This window comes from Ips typographus, linkage group LG2, assembly GCF_016097725.1.
Source record: "Ips typographus isolate SLU linkage group LG2, UJ_Ityp_2.0, whole genome shotgun sequence".
In the NCBI taxonomy this organism is placed as follows: Eukaryota; Metazoa; Arthropoda; class Insecta; order Coleoptera; family Curculionidae; genus Ips; species Ips typographus.
The window spans coordinates 1,209,649-1,222,965 of NC_138423.1; the positions used below are offsets into that span (position 1 = coordinate 1,209,649).

General features: G+C 34.2%; 1 protein-coding gene across 1 annotated transcript; it reads left to right on the top strand.

The window, feature by feature from the left end:
• Positions 1 to 204: 204 nt before the first annotated feature.
• Positions 205 to 13,314, top strand: mrn (general transcription factor IIH subunit 4 marionette). The gene is made up of 10 exons (XM_081973836.1): positions 205 to 300; positions 379 to 631; positions 3,514 to 3,618; positions 3,679 to 3,810; positions 3,873 to 4,058; positions 7,852 to 8,032; positions 8,091 to 8,174; positions 8,230 to 8,423; positions 12,825 to 13,065; positions 13,122 to 13,314. The coding sequence occupies exons 2-10, from the start codon at positions 471 to 473 to the stop codon at positions 13,263 to 13,265; spliced, it is 1,428 nt and encodes a 475-aa protein (XP_081829962.1). The 5' UTR covers positions 205 to 300; positions 379 to 470; the 3' UTR covers positions 13,266 to 13,314.
• The last annotated feature ends 3 nt before the right edge of the window (positions 13,315 to 13,317 follow it).

A 13,317-nucleotide genomic window follows, 5' to 3' on the forward strand; every position in this document is an offset into this window, starting at 1 on the left:
TCTAAAAACTAGAATAGTTGCACAATTTGGCTTTGCCGCATTAAATTCCAACGTCATAAAACGTTTGGCAGGTAGTCCGGTATTAAATAATTGCTGGTCACAAGGCCCCTATTAGCTCTCACCACTAATGATCACATGACTAAACTTGAAATCACCATAACGGACACACTTCAATTTCGTTCCCTAAATGACACTGACACTAATGACAGTAGATAACAAAAAAAAAACACATTTCCAAACTCTGATTTTTGGTGGGTTAATAAATTAAACAAAAAAGTGAAACTAAAATGCACATTTTTTGTAAGTAGTTAAATTCAGCTTACTAAAGTGTTTGAGGAACTTTACTGCTTTGAATTGAAACTATCTCATTCGGTTTAGTTAGCATGAAAGAACCCATCCACTATTCTAACCTATGAGCAGTACTGAAAAAAGCAAAAAATATCCAAATTAATAATTTAAGACCATTTTAAATGGCCAACAATGGTATAGGAAGCTCTAAGCAAGACAACTCATCAGTTATAACTCAAACCAATTTGGAGTGCAAGAATCTCTATGAGTATTTAAAGACTTTACCGAAGAATGTTTTAGAGAGACTTTACAATCATCCAGCGATATGTTTAGCAGTATACAGGTAAGAGTCTGACAAATATGGTTTTGTTTGTAAGTAAGTAATTAATATATTTCATATTTGTTACATAAAGATAACAAAAAGAAACTTTGTCAATATGCCCTTAACAGGCTACCTACCATACCAAATTTTTAAATTTATAAAATGTTTGTACAAAATGTTACATTGGCTATATACAGTGCTAAAATCATATTATTAATCTAAATGAAAGTTGTAAAGTTAATTAGGTATTTTATACATATTCAGGTAGTCATCCAGAGTATATGGTTCTAGGGTAATAATCTCAAACTGCCTTGAAATACATCAAAATGCCTTTAAATTATTTAAACTGCCTCAGGATACCTTTAAAATGTGATTTAAAATTTAAAAAGTTGGTAAATTAAATTTAGACTATTTTAGACAGTTGTAAAAGCTGAAATTGCAAGACACACATCATGTGTCTTTGACTATGCCATTTTAGAGCTTGCAACACTGGCAAAGCCAACTGACACCAGTCAAAAACAGTCATGTGACATTAAAATGTAATTTAAATGTTGATCATTTGGTAAATTACCTCACTATGTGAGGGCCGACTATTTCACAACGTTAGACAACATTTATTTTTATAGAGGGTTTAGATTGACCAAACTTGCAGTCTTTCATATTTTGGAAGAAATAAAAGACGTTTTAGAGTTTCCAAGTAAGATGTGAGTAGCTTTTTGCCTAGTTCTGTCAGTTTTCTTATCCTTTACTATATCCTTGTATTTGTTAGAAATTACGGTAAATAAACAAGGGCCGCATTCGTTTTCAGGCTCCATGGAGCAAGCAGAGCTTTTTAGACGTCACAATGACGTAGTTTGATAATTGGTTGAATTATGGTTTTGCTAAATTGCGTCATCGTGACGTCAAAAACGCTCTGCTCGCTCCATGGAGCTTGAAAAGGAATACGGCCAAGACTTCTTTTCTCCTGTAAACTTTGGCAATTTGTTTCTTTTTCCAATTTTATTACCAGTTTCTAGGTAGGTAATCAAATCTACTGTTCAAAATAAAGATTTTGCTGTTTGCTTAAAATAACCATATTTGACATTGGTCTAATCTCACCTCACAAATCACATATGTACAGGGTGGGGCAGAATGGACGGACGTTTTTAGAACATGCGAACGGGAGGGGGTAGAGCGTTGCCGTTGTCGTCCTTCGATTCACCTAAGGTTGCCATTTTTTAGTCACAATGGTTGTATGTACAAGAGAGCGTTGGGCGTTCCCAGTCGAGGAATTTCTAAAATCGGGTGAATCTGTTATTATTGTGCAACAGGGCGTTTTCGACAACATTTCAATCTTAGTCGTCATGGTTCAGTTCGGAAACGTGACACAATTAACAGATGAGTTCAGAATTTTAGAACTTCGGCATCGGCAATAAATCCAAAACCTCAATGTCGTCCGCGAAGTGTACGGACACCACCTTCCGTAGAAAGGGTGACACAGGCAGTAATTGCTAGTCCAGATTGATCTGTTTGAAAACATGCTGCAGGACTCCAAATGAGTAGTCGAACACCGTAGAATTTTACACCAAGATCTTTTCTTTCATCCCTATAAGCTTATGGTTGTCCAGGAATTAAATGATTTTTACTGATGAAAATGAACCAATAATAATCATGACCGATGCGATGAGGCTCGTTTTCATTGGTGCGGTTTTGTTTTGTTAACAAACAGAACTACCGATATTGGACGGCCGAAAACCTTCGTGAATTGCATGAACGTCCACTTCATAGTGAGAAGATGACTGTTTGGTGCGCTATGAGCCGTCTTGGAGTTATTGGACCTTTTTTCTTTGAAGACGCAAGAGGGGCAACTGCCACTGCAACCTCTGAGCGATATGTTTTCATGTTGGAAGACTTCTTGATTCCTGAATTGCGACGAAGAAGAATTAACTAACACCAGACATGTTTGGTTCCAACAGGACGGTGCCACAGCTCATACAGCCCGAGCGACAATGGAAACTGTGCGTCGAATTTTCATAATCTCTCAAAAAAGTGATGAAAAACACGCAACTTCCACAATACAATCTATATTGTGGAGAAAGTTGAGTGTTTTTTCCCCACTTTTACGATTTCACGTCCACTGCAAGTAACATGGACTACTACTTCACACTTAACCTCTCGTTTCGGTGATGTGCTGTGGCCCCTTCGTTCCCCTGACTTTACAGCTGCTGATTTCTTTTTGTGGGAATACCTAAAGGCGAAGGTCTACGTTGATAAACCTGATGAGAATAATCATCGATTTGTGTGAGAGGCTTATGCGGAACTTTGAGGAACGACTACAACAGTGTCTTGCAGAGAACGGACGTCATCTGCCTGACATTATTTTTAGAACATAATTTAATTTTTTCATTGTTAAATCGCAACCTTTAAGCTTTCATTTTGAATGATTAAATTTCTTTTAAGTTAAAAAACAGCGGTGATATTTTCATTTCAAAAACGCCCTTCCATTCTGTCCCATCCTGTATTTTCATCATAAATACAAAATTCCTTAGGTTTTACATTGTTGTTACTTCATGGTGTTGTTCTAGTCTGCATAATTGTTACTTTTGAGCCATTCTACGTCTGTTGGGACCACATTGGCCGCTGAAGTTGACTCATTCGTGTACAGCGTGGAAGAATTTCTTAATTTTAGGGATAAACGTCTTAAATAATTGAGTCAGGAGTCTTGCATAACTACATGTGTGACTTGTACGAATACTGTAAAGAGTAATGTGCCAATAAAACTATCTATCTATCAGTCACAGTCAAAACTTAGACTTAGCCTAGGGTGCCCTTAAATATGTCGGTGCAATCCGCCATTATACCTTCACAAAACTGTCATTAGAACGGGCTTTAAAAGACGTTTGAAAAAAAATTATTTGTTTCAGGGAACTGCCAGAGCTAGCCAGACAATATGTGATACGAATACTATTTGTAGAACAGCCTGTGCCCCAAGCTGTAGTGGCTTCTTGGGGCAGCCAAACTTATTCAAAGTATGTTTTTTACGGATATTTTTATAAATGCCAAGTGTAACGCTTGATCTTTTATTTAAGAGATCATAACTATGTGACCAAAGTACTCACTGAACTAAATGTGTGGATTGAAGATTCACTTCCAGGTGGCTTGATTGGTTGGATGCTCTCCCCCACTTTCAAACGAAATCTTAAAATTGCTTTATTAGGAGGGTAATTAATTGATTTTGTATTATTTGGGTGACTAGATGAGATGAATAGTAATCAAAATTCAGAGGCAAACCTTGGAGTATGTCATCGGCACTGGAAAATGATAAAAATGCTAGGGACGTTGCTTTTTTGGATTCCTACTCCTCTGAAAGATGGGAGTGTGTGTTGCACTATATGGTAGGATCTCAACAGCAAGAAGGCATATCCGCAGATGCTGTTAGGATATTACTACATGCTGGACTGATGAAAAGGTTAGAATTTTATTCTTAAAACTGTACAGGGTTAGATTTTATTTTGGGACAAGCTGTTTTGGCTTTATTTTTAATATCAAAAAAAATTTCTAGTTTGTTCTATGAAAGTTGTATATTTTTGAGTGGGCAGTCATAGACTAAATGCTAAGTACAGACAGCCAGTGCAATGTAATTAAAGTAGCACCTGAAAAAGAAGCCGGCTTCCTAATGTATTTTGGTCGCGTCAGTTGTAGGTAAACTCTAAGAGATGGCGCTAATACAGCTCGTCATTGCAGGCATAGTTGTCAACTTTTGCAGTATTTTGTTTGAAAGGTAACCGAACGCATACCTAGGTCAATTAATAAGACTGCAAACTAAATGGGCCATACTTTTTGAGTTCATTCTTTCATTCATTTATTTCCATTGGAGTGGTTACTGAAATTTCGTAAATTAAGATTTCTACTAGAATTTGGCAGTTCTTGTTTACAATAATCACATCTGTATGTCAAAGTGTCTGTGATGGTGTTTCTTTCCGGATATCTCTAAAATTAAACTGCTTACCAATTGAATCAGACCGCTCGACCCTAAATACAGATTTCACAGAATAAGTAAATTTATTTAACAGTTCTTTCTCTACAGAAATAATCATCTATGGTGTAGGATTCTAATTCAATTAGTAAATTTTTTACTTCTTTTTTGAAATTTTTGCCCGTCAATGTTTTCAGCGTGTCTGGTAGGTTGTTAAATAGACTAATACACATTTGATTAAGTTTTTTTCCCCTTCGAGAATAAAAAACGGAGCAACCTGTCACCTCTGAACCAGAACTGGGTTTTTTGATCAAGTTTTTTTTCCCCGTGCAGAATAAAAAAACCACCTTAGTACATCTGGGTTCAGCTGTCCCCCCTTTTAGAATGACAGTCAGCAGACTAGTGATCTAGTTAAGCCTCTGAAGATGGGTGTCTGAATACACCCGAAACATGTTAGGCAGATAACAACCTTTATTAATAAATATTTGTGGAGATCGACTCTGAGTTTTGCTTTCACTTAATACACATTAATTAATTAAGTTAATCTATGTTTTGGACAGTTTACATCTTTTTGTCTTGTGTTGTATGTATGATTGACATTGATGTTAAATACGTTTTGGTTCTTTTTTTATATAAATTGCATAAACTGTCATTATGTTTTTTTTAAAGATGAATCTACATGAATCTTTGTATTTCATTTTGAACATTAATCTAATTGCCATTTTTTGAATTATAAATATATACTTACTTCTTAATTGATTCAAAGTTGGCAAAGTACAATATTCTAAGGGCTGCCAGGTTGAAATACCTGGAGACGATTCGAATTCCATAGCAAATTGAGTTTAACCTACTTAGCAGAAAATGTATGTGATCAGACCAATCTAGAAATTCATCAATCTACACTCCCACAAATTTTGTGTTCTTGGCTAGTAGTTGGCTCCTGTCAGTGAGAAGGTGTATTTCATTAGGTTTATTAAATATACCTTGTTTTGTTGAAAAAATGATTACATTTGTTTTTTCCTTATTTAAAGCTAATTTATTTTTTTTTTAAACCACTCAGAAGTCCTAATAAACAGATCTCTTCCAGACTGAATTAAAGTGCTGATTTTCTCCTGACCTACAAGTAAATATGTGTCATCTACAAAGTTGACAATTTTTCATTTTCTTTTGCTATAGAATTTAGATCATTCATGTAAATTACAAAGAGTAGTGGCCCCAGAATACTTCCCTGGGCTATTCCCTTTTGATTTTTTTTTATAATTGATGTGTATGGCTTGCCTTCCTTAAATAGTTTAACCTGCTGTTTCCTATGAGATAAGTAAGAATCAAACAAACTTAGTGCCTTACTTCTAACTCCATAGAGTTATAATTTTTTTAACAATAGTTCTTTATATTCACAATCTTAGACAAGTCTAAAAATATACCTATTCCTAGTTTATGGTTTTCTATGTGTTCAAGAATATGACTTGTAAACTGAAAAATTGCTGTTTGTACTGATCTTCTGTAGCCATGTTGACAACCACTGAAGAGGTGGCACATTATACAAAAATCTGTTAGTTGTGTGTATAAAACCAATAATTCAAAAATCTTTGAAAAGGCTGGAAGGATGCTTATTGGTCTGTAATTTCCTATTTCATTTTTATCTCTCCAACAGCACAAGAAGGCCCGTTTGTTTTTGGCATTTTTAATTCACAAGAAATCACTCTTAGTATCAAACCGCAAAATAGAATAATAAATGAATTTAGAATTTAAATTCAACAAAAACAAGAAATACAGCGATGCCAAAACGTTGTATTAGGCCAACGCATAAACCTAACCTAACCTATTCTATAAAATTATCTTCTAGGGCAAAATACAAAATTGACATTGCACTAGCACAATACCGTTATGTATGAGTCCAAAAGCATTCTGAATTCCAAAAACAATTACTATTCTACTTACAGTCAGTTATGTACTGTTCTTTTTAATCTCACCGCACGTTCTCTATCTCCGCACTACAGGACAATTTGCTGCGTTGCCGAAGAAATTGTCTTGAGTCCGGTGCGGGGTCGAAGAACCTGGAATCCTCGGATTCTTTAAAGTCTTCTTTGAAGGAATTTCAGCCCCAGATCAAGTGTTCCTCCAGCTACAGCTAGACGTCCTCCAAAAATATCAATACGAAAATGGCTCTCCTTGGTGAGACTTTCGTATCTAACTCGTTTGATCTCAGAATAATCCAATCAATTCTATTAATACTTGCAGGAATCTCATCTATACCACAATTTGTTTTTTAATTTTGCTGAAAAATCACACAGTTCCTCTTCAGTGATTGGTTTGAAGTAAAACGATTCACTGTTGGCGATTATACTACAACTAAACTCTGTGTGCTGCATATTTTCCAATATATCAGGGACCATTGGACCAACAACAAGAATTTGTCATTAAATTTATTTGATCAAGCCGACAGCGAGTTTTCCACAATATCTCATTACATATTGACCACATACATTTATTTTTATTGTCAGAAGATTCTATTTGTTTTTTATAACTATCTGCTCTTGATTTTAATAAAATGTTGTTATATTCTTTTTTAACAGTGATATACTGAGGTTTAAATCTTATATCATGTCTTGACAGCTAAAGTAGCAAATCTAGTTTTTTCTTGCACTCATTTAATTCATCCGATTTGTATAATGTTTTACGCTTATTTCTGCCTTTGTTTGTTACCAATTTTAGAGGAAAACCTTGATTAAACAGAATTGTAAATTTCGACAGGAATAAGTAACTGAAAACCATTACCCAGTTTTCACTCGGAGGTTTACAAATTGTTGTTTGTTTTGTTCAGAAAAGATACGAGTATAATACCTTGTATTACTAGCCTTAGTTGACATCTGGAACGTGACATATTGGGCAGAATGATCTGATATGTGCGTGTCTATTATAGAACTTTCTATGTAAGGAAAATTAACTTGACTCAATTTCATATGTCACATCAGTTAGTTAGTAGACACACTCTGTTTTGCCCCACATTAAGTTTGGAGACCGATTTAGGTCATTTAGAGACAAAATATGTTGGTAATTGACTTATCTTTGTATGAAGTTTCAAAAAACTAAAAAAAAACTTGTCAGTTACATAACAAATTTTGGTTTGTGGCATTTTAATAATTCATCTTGAAAAATTACTATGGAAAAGCCTTTTTAATTTTTAAATTGCTTAATGGTTTTGTGAGTTTTTAAGAAAAACAAGCAAATAAGTCCACTGTGTACATACAAATTTGTTGATCACAATCATTCTTATATTTTGTAGGGATGAGGAAGACGGAAGTCCTGTGATTACGAGGCAAGGCTTTCAGTTTTTACTTCTAGACCGGCATGCTCAAGTGTGGCATTTTTTGCTTCAATACCTTGACACTGTCGTTCAAAGAGGGTTGGATTTAGTCGAGTGTTTAACTTTTCTGTTTCAGTTAAGCTTCAGCACTTTAGGAAAAGTACGCTCATTCATTATTTTTAATAAATCTTTCCTTTTTTTAAGGATTTTATTTGCAGGACTACAGCACTGAAGGTATGAGTCCAGGCCTCCTCGTTTTTCTACAGCATTTACGCGAGTTTGGTTTAGTTTACCAAAGAAAAGTGAGTTGTGTTAATGTGCATGTAACTAAAAAGGAGTTTATGTGGCGTTTTTCAGCGGAAAGCTGGCCGATTTTATCCTACTAGATTAGCTTTAAACATTACAAATAGCCATAATAAGAGTGCACCAGTTCTCGAGGAAGACACTCCTAAAGGATATATCATAGTTGAAACAAATTACAGGGTATATGCATATACAGACTCAAATTTACAAGTGGCACTGATAGCTCTATTCACTGAACTTATGTATAGGTAAGTAATTTTTTTATATTATACATACAGTTGTGTGCAAAAGTTGCCGACCAAATGTGATTTGGCGATAAAAATAATATACAGCACGAGTCTCTAACTTGGAATAAATTCAGTGAATCAATAATGTATGAAGCTTTACTTTTTTTATTTTTACTTTGTTATTTAATATTGGAGAAGAAAAACTGTTTTTTTTTTCTTATATTTAAGTTTAAATTAATAACCACCATCTAAATAACAAACTATTTACGGACTGTTATGATTCACACTGGATGACCTTCCTTGTCCTGACGTGGAGAGAAATGGGTTGGATTTATTAATTTGCATTATAATGTCCACCTCACTTTCCTGAACGGATTCCTGACTGCCATCCCGGTTCTCTCCAACAGTACAAGAAGGCCCGTTTGTTTTGAACATTTTTACCTCACAAAAAAAATCACTCCTAGTGTCGAACCACAAAATAAAATAACAAATGAATTTAGAATTTAAATTCAGCAAAACAAGAAATACCATACAGGGATGCCAAAACGTTGTGTTATTAGGACAACGAATAAACCTAAACTAACCTATTATATAATTACCTTCTCTCACAAAATACAAAACTAAAAATTACTGCTAGAATACTGTTATCTATTCGAAAGATTCTTAATTCTAAAAAGAAATTACTTTACTTACAGTCTGTTACTGTTCTTTTAATATCACCGCACGTCACGCCCTCTCTCACCGCACTATAGAATAATCCTTTATCTGCTGTGATGCCAAAGGGTTTATCTCAAACCCGAGACGGTCTCGAAGAACGTGGAAACTTCTGGCTTTTTAGAATCTTTTTCCCCTGCTGCAGCAGGACGTCTTCCAAAGATAATGATAGCTCTTCCTGGTGAGATTTGTGGATTTAATGTCACACGCCTCGACCAATTCGCTTGATCTCCTCAAGGGAAGTAGCCTAATTAACACGCCCGGTGTAGACCTCTCGAATTCCAGCGGAATACTCAAATCAATTCGATGCTTATTATTTCTAATCTTCTTTCTTTTCTTGACTTCCAAAAAACCGCCAGTCAATCATTCAAAATTGATTAAATTCCAGAAAACAAAAACCGCTCAACAATTAACTACCTACAAACTATCTATTTTTTAACATCCCTGTAAAAAAAAATACCAGGAGTGATTTGTGTGATAAAAAGATATCAATATCTTTTCAGGACATTTCAGATCCGCAATAGGATATTTTTTTAAGGTAAAAAAATAGAGTAAAACTTATTTAAACCATAGAGTGGTTTAAAAACCACCACACTTTTGGACCACAAATTTGGAAACTAAAGAAGTTTTTTAAAATCTGATATTAAAAAATAAGGACCGCAAACGTCGGAAAGCAAGAAACTGATAATGTCATTTTGAAAGTTGCTTTGGAGAAGTGTCGTTAGTTTTGGTTTAGCTTCAATATATTAACGTCACAAAAAAGTAAAACCTAAAGTCAAAGTAATGTCTTTCCCAGGGCCAGCGGCAGTGACGTAATAATTATCGTTCCTTGTCTATTAGTGGTAAACTGAGCGAGACGGTATTTTGACGTCATTAACGTATGCTCTTTAACCGATTGTGAAAATTCGTTTGGGCTGCCCGCAACGCCATTTAACTGTGACTTGTATTTGTGTTTGAGGGGAACTGTTTGCACTAAAGATCATTAAAAAAGTGTACTTTTTTGCAGTGCGGAAAGTGGCATTAGTCATCAGTGCGGTGAAGGCACTTTCCGCACGTGATAGGAACATCATTTTTTCTATGATGCCATGATTTCGCAACTTTTTCCCATTTAACCCAATCTATATCTCTAACCCTTTTTAAGATCACTATAATGACCCTCCTTATCCTGGACATACACTGTATGTGTTGTATAAAGAAGACATGCGCTTTTTCATAACCTTCTTTTTGCGTCTCACGTCACTGATTTCTTATTGGTAGTAGCAAAATTTGAAAATGACAGGCCGCAAAAAGCTGAAAATGTTCAACTTCTTGCTTGTTTTTGTAGCGTTTTGATAGATACATACTCCGTGGCGAAAATTAATATTTTTTTAGATTAGTAGTAGTTTTCTAAAAAATGCCCAACATGTTTCGAGCGCAGAAGCAGCTCATCATCAGGGGCTAGAAGAACATGTTGAATGTTAAAAATTATACAAAAGATGAAAAATATACAGGGTGGTCCTGTTTTAAGTGTCAATAATTCACCATTTGATAGCCAATCAAAAAATAAGTTGACTTGCATTATTTCATTTTTCTGAAAAACGTTTCCTAAGGAAGATACAGTCCTCCAAATTTCAATTTAAAAAATAGTTTTATATTTTAAAACTGAACATCCAAGACTTGTGAAAGTCCAAATTTGTACTGAATAGTCTAAAAACTTGCTTTTTACTATTAGGAATGGTCTTATGATTCGCTTTCTCAGACTGCCATCCTGGTTGAGTGTCTGAAACTGGCATTCAAGAACTAAAAAAAGTCCGGAAATCAAGACAAAGATTGTATTGTGCATGAAACTCATTTTTTACTACTAAAAATAGTATAAAAGTTGACTTTTAATGCTAGAACGGACCTTACTAGGACTAAAGAGAGTCCAAAAGTATATTTTCAAGACAACTCAATTTTCTTCAACTTTCAACAAGTCAAGAAGTAAATTCAATTTTCGGACTATTTTATTTCTAAAAATTAGTTCTCAAGACTATTATTGTAGCATTTGGTACCAAAATTTTTTACTTTTATTACTGAAGAAACTTGACTTTTGGAAATAGTCTTAAACTCGATTTTTCAGCCTTAAAAAGCACTAAAAACAGTCTGAATTTCTTAGAGGTGCTACAATTTATTGCACCTATGAGTGTAGAAGTCAATTTAATAGTGAAGAAGCTTGAAATAACATTTTCAAGACTATGGTCAGTGAACAAACTGGCTTTTAGGCCTGATAAGTTAAAAACTTTGTAAAGATAGTCTTGATACTCGATTTGAGGCACTGAAGACAGCCTTAAAACACTAAAAACAGTCTAGTTTATTAAGAAATACCCGAATTTTTAGCACTGAGGTGTCTAGAAGTCGATAATAGTGACAAAGCTTGGAATCCCATTTTAAGTCGATGAATTTTAAGTTTGCTATGTCAATAACTTGGTAAAGATAGTCTTGAAACTCGATTTTCCAAGCTGAAAGCAGTTTTGAGGCACTAAAAATAGTCCAGAATTCGAAGAAAATGAAAAGCAAAGTAAAAAGCACGAAAAGTTCGTTTTCAAGACAATTTTAATGAATCTAATGTCAATGCCCTGCATCTAAGACTATTTTCAAGACTAAAATATTGGAAATTTGTCTTCAAATTATGAAAACTTACTTCAAATGCAGATTTTAAGCTTCTGACGTCACTTTTCATTAGTTCAGTCACATTTTGGGGTTCAAGTCAATTTTTAAGGTTTAAATGTATGAATTTGTAGTAACAAATTCTTGAAAAAGTAGTTTTTATGTCTACAAGTCAATTTTTAGTATTAAAGTCTCTCGATTTGCATGAAAACTGGTTACAAACACAATTTTGAAGCTTCTGAAATATTTATCTTTTTTAATTGAATTTTAAAAACTAAAGTTTTTTAGTTTGTCTGGAAACTATGAAAACTGGCTACAATAATATTTTTTAAACTTCTTAAGTGAATTTTCCGTTTCCAAGACAATTTTTAAGTTGGGTTGGGTTAGTTTTGGGTCTTTGACCGTAATAACGTGTAATAAAGTGCTTGTTCCAAATTTGATCAATATTGCTCCAAAAAAAACGATTTTTTAAACAGAAATTTGAAGGACTGTATTTTCCTTAGGAAGCACTTTTCAGGAAAATGACATAATGAATGTCAACTTATTTTTTAATTGGCTATGGATTGGTGAATTATTGACATTTAAAACTGGACCACCCTGTATAAAAGGAAGCTTATCTAGTACCAAACTATAACTTTTACCTAGTACCAAATTTATAGTTTGCTTTGGCTTTCCCCCCTAACTCCTATTGTCTACTAGCACATCCTTTTGCACCTTTTTGTGATTGTATTGTGAACTCCTTTCTTCTTCGTCTATTCTTAGTTTTTAGTTTTTTTTTTAATTTTCTCTTGGTTACGTACAGTATCTTTCAATTTCCTGTAAGTGGGCCTCGGCCTGTTGGAAATAAACGGCTTTATTATTATTACCTCTAATCTACTTGTTACTAATATGAATAATAAATGAACAATAATTTGCATTTTGTAAGTTTATAGTATACGATACATAAATTACCATAATTTACCTGTGGTCCTACCCTAATGTGGAAATGTTATCATTTACCCACGCTCGTAGAAACAAATATTACAAATTAATAATTTAAAAATACTAAATTTGACAAACTGACAAAATAATTATGTTTTGTAGGTTTCCTAATTTAGTAGTAGGCGTAATAACCCGCGATTCGATAAGACAAGCCCTTCGCGGTGGCATCACTGCCGACCAAATAATAGGCTACCTCAAGCAGCACGCTCATCAGCAAATGCTGACTGCCGAGGCTAAACAGCCTCTGCCTCCTACTGTAGTGGATCAAATCAAACTATGGGAACTGGAAAGGAATAGGTTGACTTATCATGAAGGCGTACTGTACAGTCAATTTTTATCTCAGGTTGGATGTTGCATTAATAACTACAACTTGATATTATAACCTTATAATTTTAATAGGCTGATTTCAATGTTTTAAAAGAATACGCCCAGTCGAATGGTGTGTTGATTTGGTGCAACAAGGAGAAACGCACTTTGGTGATACACAAAAACGCGCACGACGACGTGAAAAAATTTTGGAAAAAATATTCTAAAGGAAGCTAGTTTTAGTTTAAAAATATGTAAATTATTTAATAAAAAACTTTTGTTATAATTT